The sequence below is a fragment of the Sceloporus occidentalis genome, unplaced genomic scaffold (assembly GCF_023333645.1).
Source record: "Sceloporus occidentalis isolate IW3139 unplaced genomic scaffold, rSceOcc1.0.p SCAF_32, whole genome shotgun sequence".
In the NCBI taxonomy this organism is placed as follows: Eukaryota; Metazoa; Chordata; class Lepidosauria; order Squamata; family Phrynosomatidae; genus Sceloporus; species Sceloporus occidentalis.
Genome location: NW_028317012.1, coordinates 5632345 through 5656876, shown reverse-complemented (window position 1 = coordinate 5656876; position 24532 = coordinate 5632345). Strand labels below are relative to the sequence as shown.

At 37.4% G+C, this 24532-nt stretch overlaps 1 protein-coding gene across 2 annotated transcripts in view; it reads right to left on the bottom strand.

Annotated features, from left to right (window-relative positions):
• Nucleotides 1-24532, bottom strand: part of LOC149298590 (neurexin-2-like) — a 229574-nt gene that overhangs the window by 51748 nt on the left and 153294 nt on the right. For both annotated transcript variants that reach the window (XM_089487401.1, XM_089487402.1), the window contains 3 exons: nt 10198-10379; nt 4315-4486; nt 2496-2585 (listed from right to left, as the gene is read on the bottom strand). In XM_089487401.1, coding sequence (XP_089343527.1) covers nt 2496-2585; nt 4315-4486; nt 10198-10379 — 444 coding nt within the window. The remainder of the gene's footprint in view (nt 1-2495; nt 2586-4314; nt 4487-10197; nt 10380-24532) is intronic.

Sequence of the window (24532 nt, the reverse complement as noted above, 5' to 3'; positions counted from 1 at the left end):
ACCCAAAAACAGACCATGCCTGCTGGTCATAACTGACCAATACGAATTCAACAATTAATAAAAAAATATAATAATAAAAAACTTAAGAAAGATGATTGTGTCTCCAGAGCTATTTCTGACTAATTGCGTGGATATGTTAATTCAGATAATTAGGAAACAGTATATTTCTTCATTTGAATTAAAGGTAAATCAATAATATTACATGAAATAATAAGCAAAATACAATCAAAGTTTCCTATATCTACTACAAAAGATAAAATCTCCTTGTTAGAATCCTGGGTACAGTAGAAATCACACATGTTAATAAACAGTAAATGGGTTCTGTCAAGACCCTCTTGAGGCCTCTGAGCTTCTCCTGCGGGTACTGTAATATCCCATGCAAAATATAATTTTTTTTAAATAATAGTAAAAAAAAAGGTAGTAAAATGTAAAATAATGCTCCAGTGATGTCACCATGACATCATAAGGGGAACCATCCAGTTCAAAGAAAATGGAAAAAAGGTCCAAAAAATATAAGAAACAAAATGTAAAAATTTTTGAGCCTAAAATTGGCAATTTATTTTCCCCAGGAAGTGAAAAAATACCAGCATTTGAAATACCCCAGTGTGTCTAGTTTTCAAAAATATATGGTTTGATTGGGTAAATTGAATTGGCTAGCTTCAAAGATTTCTCAAATAGGACATGGGTGCAGGACGACCAGATGTCAAAATCCCATATTGAAACTTTGTGCACCTCCCAAATGTGGCCTTTTAGCCAACAAACCTATGCATGGGTGGTATCACTGCACTCAGGAGATGTTGCTTAACATATATTGGGGTGTTTGGAATTGACACATACCAGGAACTGTAAATTCACACCTGACAAAACAAATTTTGACAAAACTTTGACAAAGGATGGTGTTAGGAATAAGTGCATGGAAAGTGTTAAAATACCAGCACGTGAAATACCCTTTGGTGTCTAGTTTTCAAAAATATAGTGTGATGGGGTAAATTGAACGGCTTCAAAAATTTCTCAAATAGGACATGGGCACAGGATTAAAAAAATATGGCTTTGAAATAGCAATACGTAACTTGTACTTTTTGCCCTATAATGTGCAAAAATACCCCATTAAAACATTATTTGCTAAACTCAAGAAAAATATGAGAATTTACCTAGCATGTTTTTCATTAGCTTTTGTAGGTGGGTAAATTATTTTTCAAATAAAAGTTTTTTTTACAATATGTTATTATTTTTATATGTAGCACATTTGATTAATATGATTAAAATTAAAAGTATCTAAAGAAAGGAGAAGGAAGAAAATTACAGCTAAACACAAACACTGCAGACAGTTTCACAAAGGGAACAAAATGAAAAACAGCTCTGTCCTTAAGGCGTTAATAAATAAACCATAACCTGTACTTTAAATATCAATTGTATAACTATAATATATAATTATATTACTAATTATATATTGTAGTTACTAACCAAGATTAAGTAAAGGTAGACTAACAACAACTAAACAATCATGTTGTCATAAAGTAAAAGTAACTTGGTGTAATAAAAAATATATATTTAGTTTCTATATTTCAGTTTTTGAGGAATGTAAAATGTAAAAAGATACCCACATATTAATGGTAAGGAACACCATTACAACATATAAATGCTTATAAAGTGTATGGTGCATTCAGGTTGTCATAACTGATAGTAAGTTATTCATATCACCAGGTTAAAAGTATACATTTAAAAAATAAATTGCTCTATCAAAAAATATACTATTATTATTTGCACTAAGCAAGACTATTACAATATTTTTCCAGATGCAAAGCTGAAAGTGTTATTTATTTTTTTCTAGTGTTTCCTGAGTTAATACATTGCAAAAAAACTATTATTGCAAACCTCTTCAAGACTTTTAATTAGGAGTTCCTACAAATTACTCAGTAAATCATAATTTCTTTTAACTACTTTTAAGGTAGCATCACAATTCACAACAAGATACCATTGGAAAATAACCATACTTGTAATGGTCCAGGTTTGTTTAAGTATATCACATTCAAAAAATGTAAGTATAACAATTCAGGCTATGCTACATAGCTGTTATGTACTGTTATGTTATGCTGTGATCCCTTTTGAATCATATCTTGATTATTTTTTTCTTTATGTCTGGTTTAGTTTAGTGAATTCAATTCAAAATTTCACTTTTGTATAATAATGTGGATGTAAATCTCAAATTAACTTATTTTTTGACATTTCCATAACAGTATTAATAATTTTAATTAAACCCAAATTAAAAAGGATGTAATACTGGTCTAGATTTAGTCTAATTACTAAAATAGTAAATTTATCACTCTTCTAGAAAACATGAATTGAGAATAGAAAAAAAAGAAAGGGAAGGAAGATGGATTAAGATTAAAGTTTAATGCTTAATGAAAAAAAACGTGGACAATTTCTCTTAAGAATTTTCTCCACCTTCTCATGCCATCAATTTTTAAGGCAACCTCCCCTTCCCCAAAAGTTACCTTTGTCTAGTAGCCACTCGTCTACAACACGACCCAGGCGGTAGGGGATGCGCTGACGGGCAAGCGCCAATCTTTCACTATCGGGGTTCCCTTTATAGAGTTTTAATAAAAGAATGTTAGAGGCATTAGGATCTGAAAGGTGAAAGGTTAGATGTTAACAGGTCAAGGCACATTTACAGTGGTTAGAACAAGGTTAAGATGTATTTAAGAAGATTAATCCCATCCGGCCTTATTCTTTATAGTTATAATAAGTATTTTTGGATTGCAAGAATTGGGAAAGCTGCCATGAAGTTACTATCATGTCCTTTCCTGCTTTATTGACTATAGGTCTGCCATCGTTCACTCGTCTTGTCTTACCCTTAGCGTCAAGTTAAGGATCAAACTAATATTTACGATGATCATGAATTCAAAACAGACAGTCCCAGTACTTCAGTCTAGGAACGGGGCTACTAGTTAAATCAAAAACGTGCAGTCAGTCAAATCTGAACTCTTTTTAAACAGAGGTGGACATGGAAGGATTTTACTCTGAATGCATAACTAAAACAGGAATAGGGGTAAGCTGGCAGATGCAGAAACAGATGTGCAATAGTAAGAAAAAGGAGACTGCACCTCTTTATTCAGAGGGTAATATGGGTACTTTTACCAGTAATTTGCACTGGTTTAATATGTCCTTATTATATATAAATAGGGTCATTATCATAAAACCTCTGTCTGAACTCATCAATACTTTTAATTGAGTCTGTTTGTAGCAGAGGAGAAAAACAAACAAAAGCTACAGAAAATGTAAGGAATTATAGTCTGAATACTTGTGGTTATCATGGGTTCAAGTTGAAGCTTTAGATTGTCTATGCATGAATTACATTTTAAGGTGGTACCACTATTCTCTACATGGGAAATACAATCTATCCAAAATGGTATTGTTGATTTATTGGTAATAAATCAACAATACCATTTTGGATAGATTGTTGATTTATTGGTAATAAATCAACAATTTATAAAAAAAGGTATTGTTGATTTATTACCAATAAATGTGGCAGTACACATTTATGACATATGCAGCAACAGCCTTGAACACGATGGACTTGCTTCTTTATTTCATCCTAAATTAATATTTTACTGTATGCCATGTCAATATGGGTTCTACATTAACTGTTATATTGGTCTACAATTCATAACTTACAAGAGGTTGTGCTGTTCTAAGACATAAGTCTTACATCTAAAAAAAATATGTTTTTATTTCCAAATCTTGCATTCCAAACTGCATAAATGATGTAAATCCTGAAAAGCCAAAGTAATTAAAATAACGGCAGAAGGGATTAAAAGCTAAAAAAGCTATTTATTTCTGTTTATGAATTGGTTAGTAGGGTTAAAGCAGGTAGTTTAATAACTCCCACTTCACTTTTAGAATTATGTTTATTTGTAGACTTTCTTTAATTAATACTTCCTCATTATTATTTATTTTGACAAAAAAAACCCAATATTTTCTTTACACAAACAAGCTCCATATTATTTGTTACCCAATTTTAAGAAGATTTAAAAAGATGCAAAACTTTCAAAATTCAAAAGACAGCTAGCCAATGGACACCATAGAAAGTGTTTAGAAATTTAGTGATTCGTGTGAAACAAATAGGTCCATGCAAATTACATTTCAAATGCAAATAGGATCATGTTTTAAATTCCACAAAATCACATGACACCTTTAACATTTTCAAACAGAGGGAGGGTAAAGTGACACGAAGATCAGTAGGTATTAATAGCTATTCACACTCATAGAATGGAAACCACAGAGCCTCCTCCTTTGCCGGTGGCAATTTCTCACCTGCAGGGTATCTCTCGTTGACGGGCCAGCTGTCCACCTGCAGGGTAGCATTACCCCCACTACGAGTAAACCGCACCACATGATACTTCCCATCGCTCACCAGGGCCCCTGGCTCCTCAATAGTTATATCATCTGTGCCCACGTTAAATATCACCCCCACTGTGCCCTGGTCCTACAGGAAGGGACAAAAAGAAGGAATAGTTGACATACTGCACAATAGGTGAAATAAAATTAATTACATGTACTGTTATATTTAAAAGTAAATAACTTGTACATACTATAAAATAAACCATTTTCATATAAATAGCTATAATCAATAACATTTTTGATTCACTGAGGGAGTTTTCATAATTAGTCATCATAACAGCTCTATTCTACATGGTGCTTTTCTACTATGCTCACTGTGCAAGTTTCTTCATACTTCACAATTATTATTGAGGCACGTACTGTGCTTTTATTACGTTATACTACATTACCCTACTATTCATTCTGTCTGAGATGTTTAAAGATTTGCATTCTGAAAGCTGAAGCTGACATGCATAGTGAAAATTAAAAGCAAAAGTAAAAACAGCAGATATTTATGCATTATACAAACATTTCAACTGGAAGCCATGCAAATACATTTTGTATTAATATGTATATTCTTCATTTGCCCTTCACATTGCATTAAATATATGTTTTGTGCAATTGAGAACACATTTTAAATGCACAAAATCATTAATAGTGTAGCATCTATAAGATCATAGTATTTAGAAGATATAGAAGGATAGATTTATTATAAATCAGAAATTTAAAACTACCACCGTTATTGAACAATCATGCGTTGAGTAATATTTCACCTATACACTGGGCTAGCTAATAGGCTAGGAAAATGTATAAGATAAAGGTAAAGGGAACGTCCCAGATAAAATCTGTTAAGTGGGAGAAACAGCAATATATTATAAGACGGCTTACTAGATCTATCTGAATTATATGAAATGCTAGATGAGTTGGCTCCCAGAGCAGTTAAAGCTATGACAATGTATTGCAAGTATTCTTCTCATTTGTTCTTTAAAAGCATACATATGAGGTTGAAAACAAAGGCCAGTCAGTAAATAAGAAGAGGTTGGTACACGAGGAGGAAGATTTAATATTTTTTTTCTTGCCTGTGTGTATACCAATGAAGAACCACTGCCTTAACTAAGTTAAAATATATAAATCCTCAGGGCCAGATGCTTAAGTTCCCCGAGTACCTAGTGATGTATACCAAGAAATAGCCAAAATAGCATGATGTTTCATACAGCCCTACACGAATGTAAAAATCGTATTGCTGGGTTCTGTTCCAGGGGACTGTTAGCGTATTTATTAATGATCTTCCGTTGAGTATTGCAAGTCACACAAAGTAGGTAAGGAACTAGTCTAAAGTAGATGTTAATTCCCTGCAAGCAGATTTGTTCAGATTGTATGACTGGGCAGCCAAGGGGGAGCTGAGATTCAATGTTGACAATATTGCAAAGTTTAATATTCTAGTGTTCTTCTAATATAAATTTAAATAAAGTTATCTACTTTAATTCAGTCAGTTACAATCTTTGACAGTAATTGTGTTAGGGAATTCATTACTTAGGAAAACTGCAGCTACAGGGACAAAACCAGATGTTCTCTGATGGCCTATTCATTAATAAGACTGTCCAAAGAAGAGGAGGTCATGCTATTATACTTGAAGAAAGAAATTTCCAATTAAGCAGCAAAAAGCATTACTTTAAGTATGGGCAGCAATATTTATTTTTTTTAGCAAGGAGGAATTTACAGGAATATAACTAGTTATGAGGACTTGGCTAGGTATAACTTGTTGATGCAGTAAGAAACCAGATTGCTATTTTAAAATAGGGATTTTCCCCTTTTTTCCCTTTTTGGAAATCACTCCAGTTTGAGGTATTTGCCTTCTCTGCAATCAACACAGGTTAAACAAATCGATGAACTTGGTTTTTTTTCCAACCTAAATTACTGTTACTATCTCACATCAGGTACAAATTTTATGTAATAGGCATATTTAATATATGTGTGGGTGGGGCTAAATTTACACCTGAGGAATCATCAAACACACAGATTTCTTGTTCTCCCTCATTCTAATTTTTTTTTTTTACATCTTTGCATACAAGTTTTGAGCCATACAGTCTGGTTTTGTACCTCACTGCCTAGTGCTAAAGTCACTGATGTGGTGCTGCAACCCAGCATTAGTTTTAGTGTACAGGCTTGGGTTGCTGAAACACACAGACACTCCCACAAACTCTCTCACATACACAAACATACCCTGACACTCAAAGACCCATATATACTAACACGCACACAATAACACACACTAACACACACCCTGGCACTAACATACACACCCAGAAAATCATGCTAACACAAACTCTGACACTCACACCAACACACACCCCCTGACACTGACACTCTCACAACTGTGCCACTCATATCAACAAACATACATTGACGCTAAAACAGACAACATTCTAACACATACCCTAAAACTCATACTAATACACACAATGCCAGTCACACACACTGCCAAACCCTGACATTTTTGTGAATATTTTTAAGTCAACGTCAGGACTTACCGGCCCGCCATGGCCCACAGACTCCCTTGTCATCCACAAGTCTTTTTCTGTCCCATGCTTGTAGGCAGGTATTAATTAACCAACAGTCCAGCTACCTGGCTACTATCTAAATAGGCAAATAGTTTACATGTGATTGTCAGAGGTACTCTGTTAAGAAAACCATTTCATTGTAGTAGCAACCCTAATTACAGTTCCACACTTCTTGATGGCACAATAATATGGGACAAGGTGCTAAAATAGGATTTGGGGGAAGAAATAGTACATTGCATTTGAAGATTGCAGGATAAAGTGAAAGTTTAAAAAACAAAACATAGTGGAGTGGAAGTATAGTATTAATAAAAACAAATGTGTGTTGGAAAGGTTGACAATGTAGGGTTAGAAGTTCTGATTAAATACTAATACTTTTGAATTTAAATACAATTATACACAAACAGGCTTGTAAAGCATGCAAAAAATGTGCACAATAAGACATATATTTACTTACGTTTATGATCTACATAGTAAGATTATGGAGCCAAAATGAGGTATGTCTACGTATGTGCTGAAGAACCTGACAAAACTATGTCTTCTCTGCTTCGGATCCCGAGTTGCAAGAGTCTCTACAAATTGAGCGGGAGACGCTTGCTGCCAATACAGAGGGATCTCTTCACCACCCTACATATGGGCATAATATTGCCCTTCATATTGTAAGGGGGCTAATATATATTCTTTTCTATATTTTTCTCTTTACGTATTACCCTATGTTTGTTTTTCTACTCCTTTTTTTTTTTTTTTTTTTTTAATATATGATGATATTAGGACTCACTACATCTGCATTTACTGGAGCACCCATATAAGGTCATATTACCTTGGTATATTCTAATTCACTTTTAAAGGGCACAGGCACTATTTTGGTATTTTTTTATTTATGTATATAAATACATATACATACATATATGCTGGCTGCCAGCGTCTAATGAAATTAAAGGGGCTGGCGTGGACGCACCGTGCCGCCCAATGGCCGTGCCTCAGCTCTTCGTCTCACCCCTTCTAAGACGTGGGACGAAGTGCTGAGGCACGGCCATTGAGCGGCACGGTGCGTGCACGCCAGCCCCTTTAATTTCATGAACGGCCTCCACCAGCTGCCCCCACCAGATATCAGAAAGCAGTGGTAAGTTGGGGGGGTAGTGTTATATGGGGGGACCTAAGTATGGGCCACTGGACCCAGGTGGTCATGGCTTCTGAAAATGTATAACTATTTACACATGTATATTCACATGTGTTCTATGCCCACGTGTGTTTCATACATAGTATTTTTCTTTATGATGTAAATATTTGTTTACCTTATTTGAATTATTATTTTCTGCATATGTTATGAAATCAGAAAGAGAACAAAGAATCTGTGTCTGATTTCCAATTACCATATTTCTCCATGCACCTTTTTAGAAAAAATTAGGGTGTAAAAATTGGGTGCATCTTATACAGTGGTGGTAGATATACCGTATTTGCTAGATTATAAAATGACCCTGATTATAAGACGACTCCCCAAAATCTGAATATTAATGAAAAAAAAGAAAAAGCCTGAATATAAGACGACCCTATAGGAAAAAAGTTTTACCAGTAAATGTTAATTCATGTAAACTATGTGAGCAATTGTTTGTTAATAAAAGCTATGATTGAGAAAAATATTTTGTTATTTCCTTTTTTTCAACCTGCCCCCCCAGTTATGCACATCTGCCCCCAGGCTTGCCACTCTGCCCCAGAAATGCCTTATATACCCTATATGCCACTGTGCCCCATGATATGCCTTTTAAACCTCTAAATGCCACTGTGCCACATGATATGTCTTTTGACCCCCTATGTGCCACTCTGCCTCCAGAACTGCCTTATACCCCTATATGCCACTCTGGCATTTAGGGGGTTAAAAGGCATATTATGGGGCAGAGTGGCATATAAGGAGGTATAAGCCATTTAAGGAGGCAGAGTGGCGTATAGAGGGTTAAAAGGCATTTCTGGAGGCAGAGTGGCATTAAGGGGGTTAAAAGGCATTTCACAGAGCACTCTGCCTCCAGAAATGCCTTATGCCCCCCCATTTAACACCCCCCCCCTTCCTCCTCCAAACTTACCAGTGCTTCTGAGTCCCCGGTGCTTATTCCGGGCAGCGTGTAGACCTCAATGTAGACCTCCGCTTGAGCGGAAGTTGTCTACGTGAATCGCGTAGAGCTCTACACACTGCCCAGAATAAGCACCGGTAAGTTGGGGGAGGCATAACACAGGAGGATCCAGGTCCCCTGCATTGCTGCGGGGGATCTGGATCTTAGTCTCATAGTCAGACCTATTTGAGGTCTGATTATAAGACGACCCCGATTATAAGACGAGGGGTATTTTTCAGAAAAAAATTTTCGGGAAAAAACCTTGTCTTATAATCGGGCAAATACGGTATATATATATATATATATATATATATATATATATATATATATATATATATATATATATATATATATATATATATATATATATATATATATATATATATATATATATATATATATGGTTTTGTTTACTAAAAAGGGGACCAGAAAGGGGACCTGCTGCTTACCTGTTTTGCTCAGCAGCGTTTCTTCATCCGCCACGGCGACACAGGAACCCAGTGGAATCACGTGAATGCACATCGCATCACATGACTCCTCTCACTTTCTGTTCCTGCTCGAGCAATCAGAGGGGAAACAGCGGCCCCCACAGAAGTCTGCAAGCGGCAGCAGAAGATCTGCAGTTCAGATAAGGTGGGGGCGTAAATGAATGTATGTATGTATGTATGCATGTGTGTGTGTGAGCATGGATCAGTGTGTAGGGGGCACAGGGAGGGGGCACAGGGAGGCTGAAAGTGATGTGCATGTACTGACTGCCTGAGCATGATAGGAGTGCGATTGCTAACAACTAACATCAATCACACTCATGTCATGCCCAGGCGGCCCCCAAGATGTGTGTCTTATACAAGGGAGCGTCTTATACCTGGGGAAGTACGGTAAATTTATCTGGAGAGAATTTAACATAGTTGCAGAGTTAGAAGGGTTACAAAAATACATAATTTCATAACCATCAACCTATCCCTGATATACATGATTGTACATTGAAATAGCTCAATAAATAGTGCCTGATAACAGTACTCAGAAATGGTAGGTGTAGGTTGTGTGCTTTTGGCAAGTGATTCTGATATTCTACAAAATTAACAAAATTTTTTTTTTCAAAAGTAATTAACAACAAAAAAGCTTAGAATACTCATAAATTAAAAAATAATTCTCACTATGTGAAGTTGTAAATAGTCTCCAAGACCAGAGGCACTGTCTACTCGAAGTAAGACTGCATCCTTTTGTTGAGTAGTAAAGCCCACAGCAAGTCGATCAGCTCTTGTACTTGGTCTGTCATTTGGGGGCCACGTGTAAGTGATGAGGGCCCCTCCCTTTCCAAATATATAGGTGGTACCAGCTGAAAGAGAAAATTGAGGCTTAGACTGAGCAGTCGGTATTATGAATGGAAAGAGTAAAAAGAAGAGAAAATGCAGGACAAGGCGAAATATAGGCAGTAAGCATTAGACAAATTCCAGACATTTCTTTCTTCAGGACAAATTGAAGTAAATAAAAGTAATTAGTTTAGGGCAAACCAAGTGCTATACATAAATATATAGTGATAAAACATGTTTTCCCCTATTATGCCCCCCTCCCCAAAAAATCCAAACCAAATTGTAAAAGTAATGGAAAAAAATTGTTTGTAAAAGCTCACACCTTCCTTAATAAGTTTATTTAAAAGTGTTGTAGAATGCATAAATATTTATAAATAAAAATTCATGACTAATTTTGCTAAATTAATTTATACATTATCTGTGTTTGTGGTTTCCCTCTACCGGTATTTTCTGGAACCTGAATACATAGACAGATGCTAGAGTTAGTTCAAAGAAGCAAAATATTCCTATTGTCTACAAAGAGCCCAAGTGGATCCTAGTCATGTTGACTGCTCAATAATAAAGAGTAGTTTAACCCCTTCGTGACAATGGCTGATTTTATTTTTTGTACCCTTCGTGACAATGGCTGTTTTAACATTACTGCGGTGCTCATGAATAGCTGTAATTTTCTTCTTTCCCGTTTACTGAACCCACACAAGTTATATATTGTTTTTTTCAGGACAAGAAGGGCTTTCTTTAGATACAATTTTGATTGTAGCATATAATTTACTATAAAAAAGTATAAACTATGGTGAAAGAATGAGAAAAAAAATATTTTTTCTCACTTTTATTTGAAGTTTCTTTTACTCAACGATAAAAGCTAATGAAAAAAAACTGCTAAATATATTCTACTATATGTCCTGAGTTTAGAAATACCCAATGATTTTTTATTTTTTTTGCCATTATGAGGCAATAATTACAAGTAGCGTTTTGCTATTTCAAAACCATTTTTTCCAAATCTGGTAATTCTTCCCCTATGTGCTATTGCGAGTATCTTTGAAGCTGGCCAATGCAATTTACCCCACCAAACCATATATTTTGGAAGACTAGACACCCCTGTTTATTTCAAATGCTAGTATTTTAACTCCTTCCATGCACTAATTCTACTGCCAATTCTACTGTAGTTTTTTTTCACACACATTTTACTTCAGGTATGAATTAACAGGCCCTGGTATATGTTACTGTTACACACCACCCAAATATGCTCAGTAACACGTCCTAAGTACAGTGATACCACCCATGCATGGGTTTATCTGGCTGTTTGGGGGCAAAAGTGCCACATTTGGGGCATGCACATTTTTCATTGTTTAACTTCATTTGGTTATCCACTGCCCATGCTCTATTTGGTACATCTTTGAAACCAACCCACCATCAATTCAATGTGCCCAATATAAGCATATATTTTTGAAAACTAGACACCCCAGGGTATTTCAAATGCTGGTATTTTAACTCTTTCCATGCACTAATTCTACCACCAGCCTTTGTCAAACCTGAGCATTTTTGACATTGGAAATTAGACATGTGGTCATCCTTCCCTCAGTATTAAATGGGCCATTGTTGAACCCGGGCAAATGAATTTACCCCATGAAATCATACATTTCACCCCATTTGGAATTTAACATGCCAGTATTTTAACTCTTTCCAAGCAATAATTGTTTAAGACTTGCTCTTAAAATTTTATATATATTTGGGGGGGGGGCTTTTTTTCTTCATTTTTTGAAGTGGGAAATTTTTATATATTTGACCATTTTTTATTTTTTTTTAACAATTTTTTTTATTATTATTATTTTGATTTATTTTACTACTCACATTATGATTAGAGAGCTGGGCTCCAGTGACTTGCATAGTTGAATGCAGTACCTGTATTCAACCTACAAGGGGAGCCAGAGTTCTCAGGAGGGTCTGAAGAGACCCTCTGGGAAACATTTTCAACTTCTTTATTTTGTTTACAGGATGTGCCGCCATCTTGTGAGTGGTAAAATCACTCGCAGTGGCGGTTGTGACCATCGTTGATTGCCTCCTAAACGCTTTAAAAACGGGCGTCTGCTGCCCTACAGTGTATGGTGGACATTGCCGACCAGGGGACGTGCCTGACATGGCTCCTGATGCCGATCTCAGTGTTGCTGAATGACTCGACATCGAGGCATTACAGCAACACCGTTTGGGTGCAGAAAGTGAACGTAGATCGCGTTCTGCACCCGTTAAAACCATGACAGTCAATTGTCATCAAGGGGTTAATATGTGGGGGAAAATAACAAATAACGCTGAAATAGTGAAAAACAAAACTCCTTCTACAGGTGCCTGAGAAAAGCAAAATGCTGGTATACTTGTGAAAATTTTATATTTTTTTAATCTAAACTGTGTATTATCATTTAACCCTGTATTTTCTGTGTGCCTATCTTGCCCTATTCTGTGTGCCGTCAAGCAGTAAAAAAGGGTGTCAAGTGTGCCTTGTAGAATTTAAAAAAATATCTGTATGCAAAAACCTATGCATGTGGAGCGTTACTGTGATCTGAAAAAGCTGTCCCTATGGTGCACCACCTTTTGTATTAAGGTGAAACGCAGACTAGCTCGCCACTCTCTCCGCAGGACCCAGAGCAGCTATACCATAACCCCACTACCCAAAAACTTTATTCAATGGTACCAAGTTCTACTTAAGGTTTCGAAAAAACCCAAGGAGGTTTCCGTAACCCCTGAACTGCTCAAACTATAGGAAAACTCAATTTGGTAAAAAAAGATAAAGCTAATATATAAAACCAAATTATAAAACAATAATGTGTCAACTCCGAAAGCTAAGAGAACAGAACAGAACTGATTTATGTTGTAACCTGGGTATATAGTCACTTTGCTTTTATACAAAAATAACCGTAAAAGAGAACATACAAAAAATGAATACATAAACAGTCTTAAACAGGTATATAACACAGAAAATGTATACAAATGAAAGGAAAATAATCAGTGGGAATCTCTCAATGTTACGGTCCCTTTTTTTAACAAAAATTACATGTTTTGTGCATTTGTACGAATCTCTGATAAAGAGGAGGGACCCAACAAAACAAATGAAAACAATGACAAACCCTCCAAAATGTCCTTTACCCCTTAATGACCAGGTTGTTTTTTATTTTTTGTAACACTTTTGTGGTGCTCGTGTTTAGCTGTAATTTTCTCCTCACCCACACAAGTTATACCGTATTGGCTCGATTATAGGCCGCACCCGAATATAGGCCGGTCCCTAAAAGTTAGGTGCTTTTTGTAAGAAAAACATTTCTTAGTAAAAAAACCACAATGGAATAGATACGCTGCCACTCTGCCCACCCCCCCCCGAGATATGCTGCCACTCTGCCCACCCCCGAGATATTCTGCCAATCTGCCCACCCCTGAGATATGCTGCCACTCTGTCACCAAGATGTGCCCCCCAATATATGTTGCCACTCTGCCACCAAGATGTGCCCCCTGCGATATGCTGCCACTCTGCCCCCAAGATGTGCCCCCCCTAGACTTACCAGTGCAGACTCCCGGGGTCTTGCGGGGCCTGCGGGGGACATCTACGCAGTACGTGTATACAACTTCCGGTGACATGGAAGATTGTTAATGTACATCGTGCAGACGTTCACCAGCTGCGGCGATGCGAGCGTAAACAACCTCCGCTGCCGGCACGTCTGCGCGATGTGCTTTAACAATCTCCCTTGCTGGGAAACCCCCCCGTGGGAATTTCCGGCAAGGGATATTGTTAAATCACATCGAGCAGATGTGCCGGCAGCGGTGGTTGTTTTCCGCGCATCGCCGCAGCCGGTGAACGTCTGCACGATGCGTTAAGACAACCTCCCATGCCGGCACTTCCTCCGTGGAAAGTGCTGGCAGTGGAGGCTGTCTCAGCGCATTGGAGAGTAGGATGCAGGTCCCGTGCTAGACCCCGAATATAGGCCACACCCCCACTTTAAAGACTTAAAGTGGGGGGGGAGTGTGGCCTATATTCGGGCAAATATGGTATATTGTATATTTTTTCATATACTATTTTTTGACCATATCATCTACTTTCCCATACAAAATAAAGACTGATGGTGGCATCACTGCATCATTATTTTTAAATGCTACCACATTTTTTTTTTCATATTTTGTTTTTTTTTAAGGGGTAGTAGAAGTATTATTAAACACTCATCTACAGACACCAGACAAGCCAGAAGGCTTGTTTTTCCCTCAGAAATCTCATGGTTCTTCGACAACCACAAGGGATTCTGGGTAGGCGCATGCAAATAAGGTTAACAATTATTACCTTTGCCTCTATATCAAGACTTTTTTTCAATCGCAGCTTTTATTAAATATGAAAAAAATTGTTTACATGTGAATTTAGATTTACTACTAAAACCTTTTTAGGTATTAAAACCTAGTTTGAGAAATATTGTGTTGGGGTTCTTGTACCTTTAAAATATAGCTTTTATTATAATGTCAGCAAAATAAGAAGGCTAGTAGAGAAATGCCATTGTGATAGAAAGATATGAAAGTGTTGAGTACGACACGTTAATGTATATTTTGCGTTTTTTATTCTGCTCTTTCTTTTTAACACCCAGTTTGTTCATTATTTTAAATAAACGAAAAATTTGCAGATTGTTTTTTATCCGATTAATCGAAAAAATAATCGGCCTACTAATCGATTATGAAAATAATCGTTAGTTGCAGCCCTAGTTGCCAGTACTGGGGTCAGACATGCTTAAACAAGCTATGATTAGGATTTTGGGCAGCATTCCCAGAAAATATGGTTAAAGTGGGTATACCTATATATATATATATATATATATATATATGCTTATTAAGTATTAGCAAATTACCTAGGAAACGGTGAAGTGCAGGGTGGAAGAAGTTACATACAGTAAAAGAAAAAAGGCTATTGTTAACTATTGCAACAATGTGATTACTCTACAAACTTTTAACCCTCAGATGACAATTGATGTGCTGGGCATATGGCGGGAATACATCCCTTAACGACAACGTGTCTGACACATCATGGAGTTAAACAAGCGTAAAAAGCAATCAACAAGCTGCAATTGCAGCAATGCATCAAAAAAAAAACAAAAAAAAAACAGCCCTGTCCTCAAGGGGTTAATAATATCTTTGAAAATCTCAACCAAAACACCAATTTATAGTAGAGAGGTGCAAATATGAGAAAAAGAAAAATCGCATTCCTTACTTTAAGTAAGTCTTTATTACATTACGTAAAAGTTCATCAAGGTATATTAAGGGACACAGTTTCCGCATTGGAAAAATCCTGGGCCTACATGGAAATAATCCTTCTTGGAGCTGCACTATACTGAATCCAACCACACTACACTGCTTATTCTCTGCAAAACAAGTCAAAGTTACATACAAGTTTTTATCTGAGACTTCAGACATATAGTATGAAGAAGTAAATAATCTCCACATAACGTCGTGTGATGTATACATTGATGCCCTCAGATGATGTATGGTTATTTTTTAGCTCTTTTAGCGTGGTAATGTCTTTTTTTTGTTAACATACATAAATGTAGTGATATATCTTATGATAATTCATACACATTTCTTTTAGTTTGATTTTCATTCTTTTGTTTTGTTATATTTCTTCTTTATTAAGGTTACAGTGTCTATAATAAGTGAGCTCTAAAAATCCTCTTAAGATCAATTGAGTTTTATATGCTCAATTATGTAATTTATATATTGATGGAATAAGCATCTATTAAATATATTTTTATACTCTGTAACCTATTTATTTGTTTTGTAGCTAGTGCAAACACCAATTTATAGATGATTTATGGCATAGCAAACTGAAGATTTAGATTATTGGTTATTTTAATGTATTATACTTATTATATATTTATGTTCTTTTTTGTGACATTTTGAACAGCCACATAACCGACACTAAAATCCTAAGCAACTATCAATTAGTTTGTGGTCTACAAATTCTGGAAAAAAGGGGGTCGATGCCAGTGAGAAACGGGAGAGACTGTGAGAGAAAGGCTGTGAGAAAGGGGGATACAGGAATAGGTATAAAGAATAGGAAATAGAAGAGGGGGAGGGATAAAGAGAAAAGGAAGAGAGAGTGCATGTATGTTACGGCAAGTAAGAAGCTCGCAAAGAAACGTGTGTATGTTGTGTGTGTTTGTGGGCAGTGTATATGTGTGTATACAGGGAGTGCATATATGTGTAAAAAGTATATGTGCCTCCTATACCCACACAAGCTACAGTAGTTCGTCTGTTGGATTTGACCACACGATCCAGCCTTTGCCCCCCACATGCAGACCGGGAAAACCCCACAAGGAGTGCTCTGACCTAGTCGTCTAGACATCACTATTTGGCCCTTGTCAAAATTGCTCAGATCCTTACGATTGCCTTACGATCAGTGGTCATAATGTTATGGCTGATCAGTGTATATGTTTGTGTATGAGTAGTGTATATGAGTATGTATGGGCAGACATGTGTAAGGCCAATGTAAATGTGTGTGCACATGGGCAGTGTATATTTGTGTGTGTGTATGGGCAGGCGTGTTTAAGGGCAGTGTATATGTGTGTGTGTATGGGCAGTGTATATGCATGTGCATAGGCAGTGTATATGCATGTGTGTGAGCAGTGTATGTGTGTGTGTGTATGAACAGTGTATATGTGTATGTATGGGCAGTGTATATGTGTCTATATGGGCAGTGTATAGGGGCAGAAGTGTACATACGGGCAGTATAAATATGCTTGTATTGAGGCAGTGTATATGGGAGTGTACAGGCAGCCAAGTGAATATGTGTGCATAAGTGCAGTGTATATGTGTGTGGGCAGGCATGTAAGGGCAGTGTGTCACGACCACCCTTACACTGGCACTCACCGCGGACATTTTTCCACCTGGAATACTACAACCAAAGGAGAAGCCCCTGGCAGCAGCACCCCAGGATTTAGATGATCCCAACAGGAAGGAGGCCAGATAAGGTAGGTATAGGTAGTAGGAACGGAGTTGGCAGTACAAGGTGAAAGGCAGAGCGAAGTCAGGATAGCCGAGTCGGAACACAGGCACAGGTAATCATACAAGCCGGGGTTTCGATCCAGAGAGGGTAGTTATACAAGCCGTGGTCAAAATCCAGAGAGTGTAGTCAGGCAAGCCGAGGTCAAAATCCAGAGAGGGTAGTCAGACAAGCAAAATTCAGCAACAGGATCAGCAAAGCAGCAGTACAAAATCGGCAGGCAGAGACGTCAGGCAAGCAAAGGGTCAAAATAACTGGAAACAACTTGGAACACTACATAGTAACATAGTAACATAGTAACATAGTTCATAAGGTTGAAAAAAGACCAAAGTCCATCAAGTTCAACCTATATACATATTTTGTCCCTACTGTGTTGATCCAGAGGAAGGCAAAAAAAACCTTATGAAGCAGATGCCAATTGCCCCATACCAGGGGGAAAATTCCTTCCCGACTCCAAATATGGCAATCAGAATAAATCCCTGGATCAACGTTATGTCCCTATTAATCTAATATCCATAACTTGTAATATTATTGCTTTCAAGAAACACGTCCAGGCTCCTTTTGAACTCTTTTATTGAGTTTACCATAACCACTTCCTCTGGCAGAGAGTTCCATAATCTCACCGCTCTTACTGTAAAGAACCCCCGTCTGTGCTGGTGTAGAAACCTTCTTTCCTCCAACCGTAGAGGATGTCCCCTTGTTATAGATACAGTCCTGGGTATAAATAGGTCCTGGGAGTGATCTCTGTACTGTCCCCTTATATATTTATACATAGTTATTAAATCCCCCCTAAACCGTCTTTTTTCCAAACTAAATAACCCTAATTCTGATAATCTTTCTGGGTACTGTAGTCCTCCCATTCCCCTTATTACTCTGGTTGCCCGTCTTTGAACCCTCTCCAGCTCCACTATATCTTTCTTGTACACTGGTGCCCAGTACTGTACACAGTATTCCATGTGTGGTCTGACTAGCGACTTGTACAGTGGTAGAATTATTTCCTTGTCGTGGGCATCTATGCCCCTTTTGATGCACCCCATGATTTTATTTGCCTTAGCAGCAGCTGCCTGACACTGGTCGCTACAGGTAAATTTACTGTTAACTAAAACTCCTAAGTCCTTTTCCATGTCAGTCATCCCCAGTGTTTTCCCATTTAATACATATTCCCAGCCTGGATTTTTCTTCCCCATGTGCATAACCTTACATTTATCTGTGTTGAACCTCATCTGCCACATCCCAGCCCAAGCCTCCAACCTATGCAGATCCATTTGTAATCGTGCACTGTCCTCTATTTTGTTAACCACGTTACAGAGCTTAGTATCGTCTGCAAAGATTGATACTTTACTATACAATCCCTCTACAAGGTCATTAATAAATATATTAAAAAGAATAGGACCCAAAACTGACCCCTGTGGTACCCCACTAGCAACAGTAACCCACTCAGAGTATGTACCATTAATAACCACCCTCTGTTTTCTATCACTGAGCCAGTTACTTACCCACATACACACATTCTCCCCCAGCCCAAGCATTCTCATTTTATGTACCAGCCTTTTATGTGGCACCGTATCAAATGCTTTGGAAAAATCAAGATATACGACATCCAGCGATTCACCCCGATCCAGTCTTGAGCTCACCTCCTCATAAAAGCTGATCAGGTTAGTTTGACAGGACCGATCCCTTGTAAACCCATGCTGATATGGAGTCATACACTTATTTTCATTGAGATACTCCAAAATAGTATCTCTTAGGAAACCCTCAAACAGTTTACACACAACAGAAGTTAAACTAACAGGCCTATAATTCCCCGGGTCACTTTTTGTCCGGGTCAGAACGCATAGACCACAACAGGGTAACTGGCTAGAGCATTTCCGGATTTTTTAATCCGGCGCCAGAACCAAACCCCGCCCCAGGATGATGTTACCACTGAAGCTCCAGCCGGCCATCCAAACCACGCCTCCAGTTGCGTGGCAACGAAACGCCCCCGTCAGTGCCGCGAGGAGTATGAAGGATCCGTGATCGGGTAAGTCTCTGTCTCCGGAGGTCTCCACCGCGGCGGGCAGGCTGCTGCAGCGTGGTAGAATGACCCCCGGCGAAAGCCCTACACGTCCGATGCCGGCGATCGGGCACCCGCTCGCCGACATCGAACGCGGAAGTCCCCGACCCCGGAGCCCGTCGTACACAGGCATCAGCCTGCCTGTGTCTGCCGGGACCCGAGGATACAGCCCGGAATCCCGATGTTCGCCGCGCAAGGGGAAATGGTTGCCTGTGCTGGCTGGGACCCGGGACTGTGACACAGTGTATGTGTTTGTATGGGCAGGCATGTGTATAAAGGAAGTGTAAATGTGTATATATGGGCAGTGTATATGTGTGTATTTTAATATGTATTTGGCTTTCAATACCACCTGTATGCTGATGACACTCAGATCTACCTATCCTCTCCTGATCCCTCTCTCTTTCATGTAACTAACTGCCAGTCATCTGTCTCTTCATGGATGCCTGCAAGTTTCCTAAAACTTAAATCTCTCCAAAACCAAACTTCTCAAATTCCTTCACTCCAATGATTACATTCACTCATCAGTTTCCCTTAATGATAATAGTGCAATCATCTCCCCATCCCATCATGCCCACTACTTTGGTGTCACCCTTGACTCTTGTTTACCTCCTACATTCAGTCTGCGGTCTCCATTTTAACAACACCCACATTTGTCCCTTCCTAACACAAGGAACAGAGCTATTGTAAAAAAGAGTCTTTCTTGGAATGGGTCTTCCCTTTGATGGCACATCAGCCAGCTGTTCACGGACAGGTGCCTGCAGGATTCAATTCCAGGAAACATAGAAACCTAGAATTGAAGCACACAGTGTACGGCCAGGCATATTATGTTTGGTGGATATGGAGCAGCACATCGGGTCAGTGTGTGGCGCTAAGGGCCTGCAGCGGACAAGCATTTACCTGGTGTACCAGATGACCAGTCCAGGCCAGAGAAGAGCTGTGCAGAGGAAACCTTTTAGGAGACCAGATCAGGGTTGCGAAGGAATGGGCATGATGAATGAAAGCTAGAAGGGTGTGATTGGGGTCTTACTTTGGAAGTGCTGTAAGTATGGTCATTTCACCATATATGAATTCCCAGTGCTCAGTTGTACATATAATTTCACATGTAGGTTCCCGTTATATATTACTGCTGCGTTTTCTGCCCCTCTCCAATATAGCTGGTTTTATTACATATTATCATTAGCAATTTCATGCGGATTGCACACAGACACATATGTAGATATGCATGGCAACCCAGAAAAACCTTAGAGATGAGATCAATACATATTAATTTTATTGAACACACCAATACCGAATAACTCTACAACAAAAGACAGAGAAATTCATACTGTTAGGCAATGTGTACCTTCCAATAACTCTGAATATTAGAATGAAAAAATGAACTGTAGAAGAATGAAAGCCATTTAACACCTGATTGGCAATTATCTTCATCAGTCATTAGTTAACCTTGGTTTGAATATATAATATATATAATCGCAATTTCTATAAATATTAAAAAATAGTCTAAAGATTTATATGCTGGCATAGATATTTTGCCTATGAATGAACCTCATGATACATAGATGTAATATTTAAAAAATGTATTTCCTTAATTGTAAAATAAATATAGCCATCAATGATATGTTGTAACTTTTAAATCATTACCATATGATTTCTAATGAATACATAATTTAGGAGGAGGGTTAAAAATGACTTTGCTTTGCATGAATGTTAAAACCATAATTAAAAATATCAAGAAAGATGGGCTCATCCTTTGTTGGTAGTCAGCTAGACTAAACAGAGATCTCTGTTTGCATCAAAACAAATCACTGTCATGACTGCAAGGCACCTTTTGTACTTTCGTGTCCAAGGTCGTTTTAAAACTTCTGCAGTGTTTGTGTTTAGTTGTAATTTTCTTATTTCTCATTTAGACTATTTGGAGCGTATTATCCTTTTTATATTATTTTGTTATTTTAGATAAGTATAATGCATTAAGTAGTGTATTGCCATTTCAAAACATTTTTAGCAAGTCTTGCGCCCATGTCCTATTTGGGACATCTTTGAAATCAAAGTCAATTTAAATTGCCCCAATCAAACCATATATTTTGGTATTTTAACACTTCCCATGAACTAAATTTTACCACTAGCACTTGCCAATGTTTGTGATAGTAATTTTTAATGCTTTTTCACACATATTGTTCTTCAGGTATGAATTTACAGCTCCCAAACAACACCCCAATATCTATTCAGCAACATGATGGCAATTGTCACGCCAACTTGTATAGTACATATATGGACTTGCTACCTGGTAGAGATGGTATGGCCAATTTCAGCATGTGGTGCCAAAAGATCTTATAACATGAATTTGTATTTTGCAGCTGGGACTCCAACCAGGGCCCTCTGCAAGGTGTGAAATGTTACAGAAGAGATGCCTCTAAGTCTAGCGCCAATGTAAACTGGCTGATTAATCCACCATATGCCTGTATCCCCTCATAGATAGTGGATTCTTTGAAAAGTGACCACTAGCAGTCAGGAAACCATTTCCTCCAGGGTCATATCCAACACATACATCAATAATCACCCATATATTCATAATAATACCTCCTTTTGTGCATATCTAGAACAGGGAAAGCACACCCTACAAAAGAAATACACTTATGGCTAGTGCAACTTAAGCTGTTTGGAAGACAATTGTGAAGTCTGTGGTATTCAGTCATAAGTAGCAAGTGTGACATATCTATGGACTTCATAATTTACAAGAAATTAATAGATGCAAGAATTTTTGCTGTGGCAAGCACAGGAGGGAGAATAACATTAAAATGATCCATTTGACTGATATGGTTTACATTTAATGATAGGAAACTGGTCATTGTGCTCACTAGGGGCCAAGGTCGAATTTTGAGTAAGTCACCATCTTTCCTTGCTGAAGCCCTACAGACAGAAAAGCTGTTAATTTACCCTTCAATTGAGTTTTTCTGTTAATTTCTCCTTTTTATCCTTCTCTGCTTGGTGTAAATAATGTGGTTATCATCTGTTTTTGTATGCACTGTGACTATTTTCTTGTTCATAATAAATATTCCTTTATTAAGTTCTGCCTTTGTCTGGTTAAGACTCATGTTACCTGATCAGACCAATGTATTGGTAATTTGAAATCACAGTTATTGTGTGTGTTTTTAGTCAAAATTTGCTTGGGGCACCAAGGCACCCCATTTATAAATTGCCTTCGTGGTGGCAGCATTATGATATTAGTTATATCATTGTAGTTAATTGTAGGTGGTATTTTTTATTAGTATTTCCGGTCTAGGGCATTTCAAAATTTTGCGCCCATGTCCTATTTGGGACAATTTTGAAGCTGGCCAATTCAATGTTCCACTATCAAGCCATATATTTTTGAAAAAAAGACACCCCCAGGTATCTCAACACTTACCATGTCAGGAATTTTGTAAATATATAGTGCTAATTTTAAGATTGCTTGTATATATATTTACATATATATATATTTACATATCTATCTATATGTATATTTAAATGTGTTTTCATTTTTTTGGACATTTTCTTGGAACTGGATGGTTCCCCTTACGGTGTCATGGTTACATCACTGGGCATTGTTTAATTTAAAATGTTTATTTTTCTAACTTTTTATATTTTTTATTGCATTTTACTGATCACATTGTGTTTAGTAAGCTGTGCTCCATTGTTGGCTGCAGTAACTAGGAACTCTTTTACATTGTACTCGGTGTATGTAAAAATAGTTTACATGTGAATTATTATTTACTAGTAAAACTTTTTTCCTATAGGGTAGTCTTATATTGAGGCCTTTTCTTTTTTTTTTTATTAATTTTAAAATTTGGGGGAGTTATCTTATAATCAGGGTTGCCTCATAATCAAGCAAATACGGTATTATTATTAGTGATATTATAAAAGGTCTTAGTGTTAAGGTATAGCTGAAGTCACTTTTACCAGATGCAGATGTTACTAGATATAAGGCAAAACTGGAATTAAAGTGACATTTCCATATTAGAAGCATTTTGCGTGGTTTTTTAGATTTGATATAAACAATGGGTAAATACAGTTTCGTTTATATATTTTGTTGAAGATTATGGAGTCTAATATTGGTGCTTTAAACACACAAAACATAGCATTAACATACATAAAATGCAGAGCAGAGGCTGTTAAATGCTGAATGTCACATTGTGGACAAGAGACATGTTATAAATAGTATCCATCAAGGAACAGAGTGTAAGAAAAAAGCTTTATGTATCAATTCAGTGCTCATATCTCAATAATAATTTGATTTCCATTAAGGATGTTCTCTAGTAAAAGGGTAGTTTAGCTAGCAAATGACACTGTATATTACAGTAAAATGTAAAACACAAAACCATATTCATATGTAATAGATATGCTACAGATGCAGCAGCCATGCAGTGTGTGTATAACCACTGCATGAAATAATGCATGATGCTAGAAAAAACAATACCATATTACCAACTCAAATGTTTTACATTGTTATTTGACTTTAATATCTCACTTAAGTGTAGAGTATAGAAACATCACATTTTCAAAAGCAATGCTTGTACAAGCTGCCTATCTTTATAACACTTTAGTAGACTAGAATAATCACCTCTACATAACTAAAACCAAAAATAAGTCTTAGAAGTAACTAAAAATCATAAATGAAATGGTCTGCATGAAATGCTGTAGTGACAAAATAGCAAAAAAATACTATGGTTTCCCATCATGTCATTTTCTCAAAATCAAATCTGCCCATGAAGACTGCAAAGCTACAAGTAAAGTAGGCAACAACCTCCAATAAGTGATTCAATTGGGGTCCATACAGGGGTGGTGCAAAGTTTTTTGTCACATAGGCAAGACCTAATTTTGTGTCCATTTGGCTCCACCCCTTGTATACCAAACACCATACACATGACCCCCACGCATTGACAACGAATACACTGCAGGCATAAATCACAGGTCACACACACCACAAAGGCCAGCCCATGAACCATATTGCACACATAGGACTTGCCCAGGACCCAGAATGCACACTATTTTTCTTGCTATCTCTCCCCTTTCCCCCCATCACTTACCTTGCTGAGGTCATGTGGTGGGAACCAGTCTCACTGCTACATGGCGGTTCG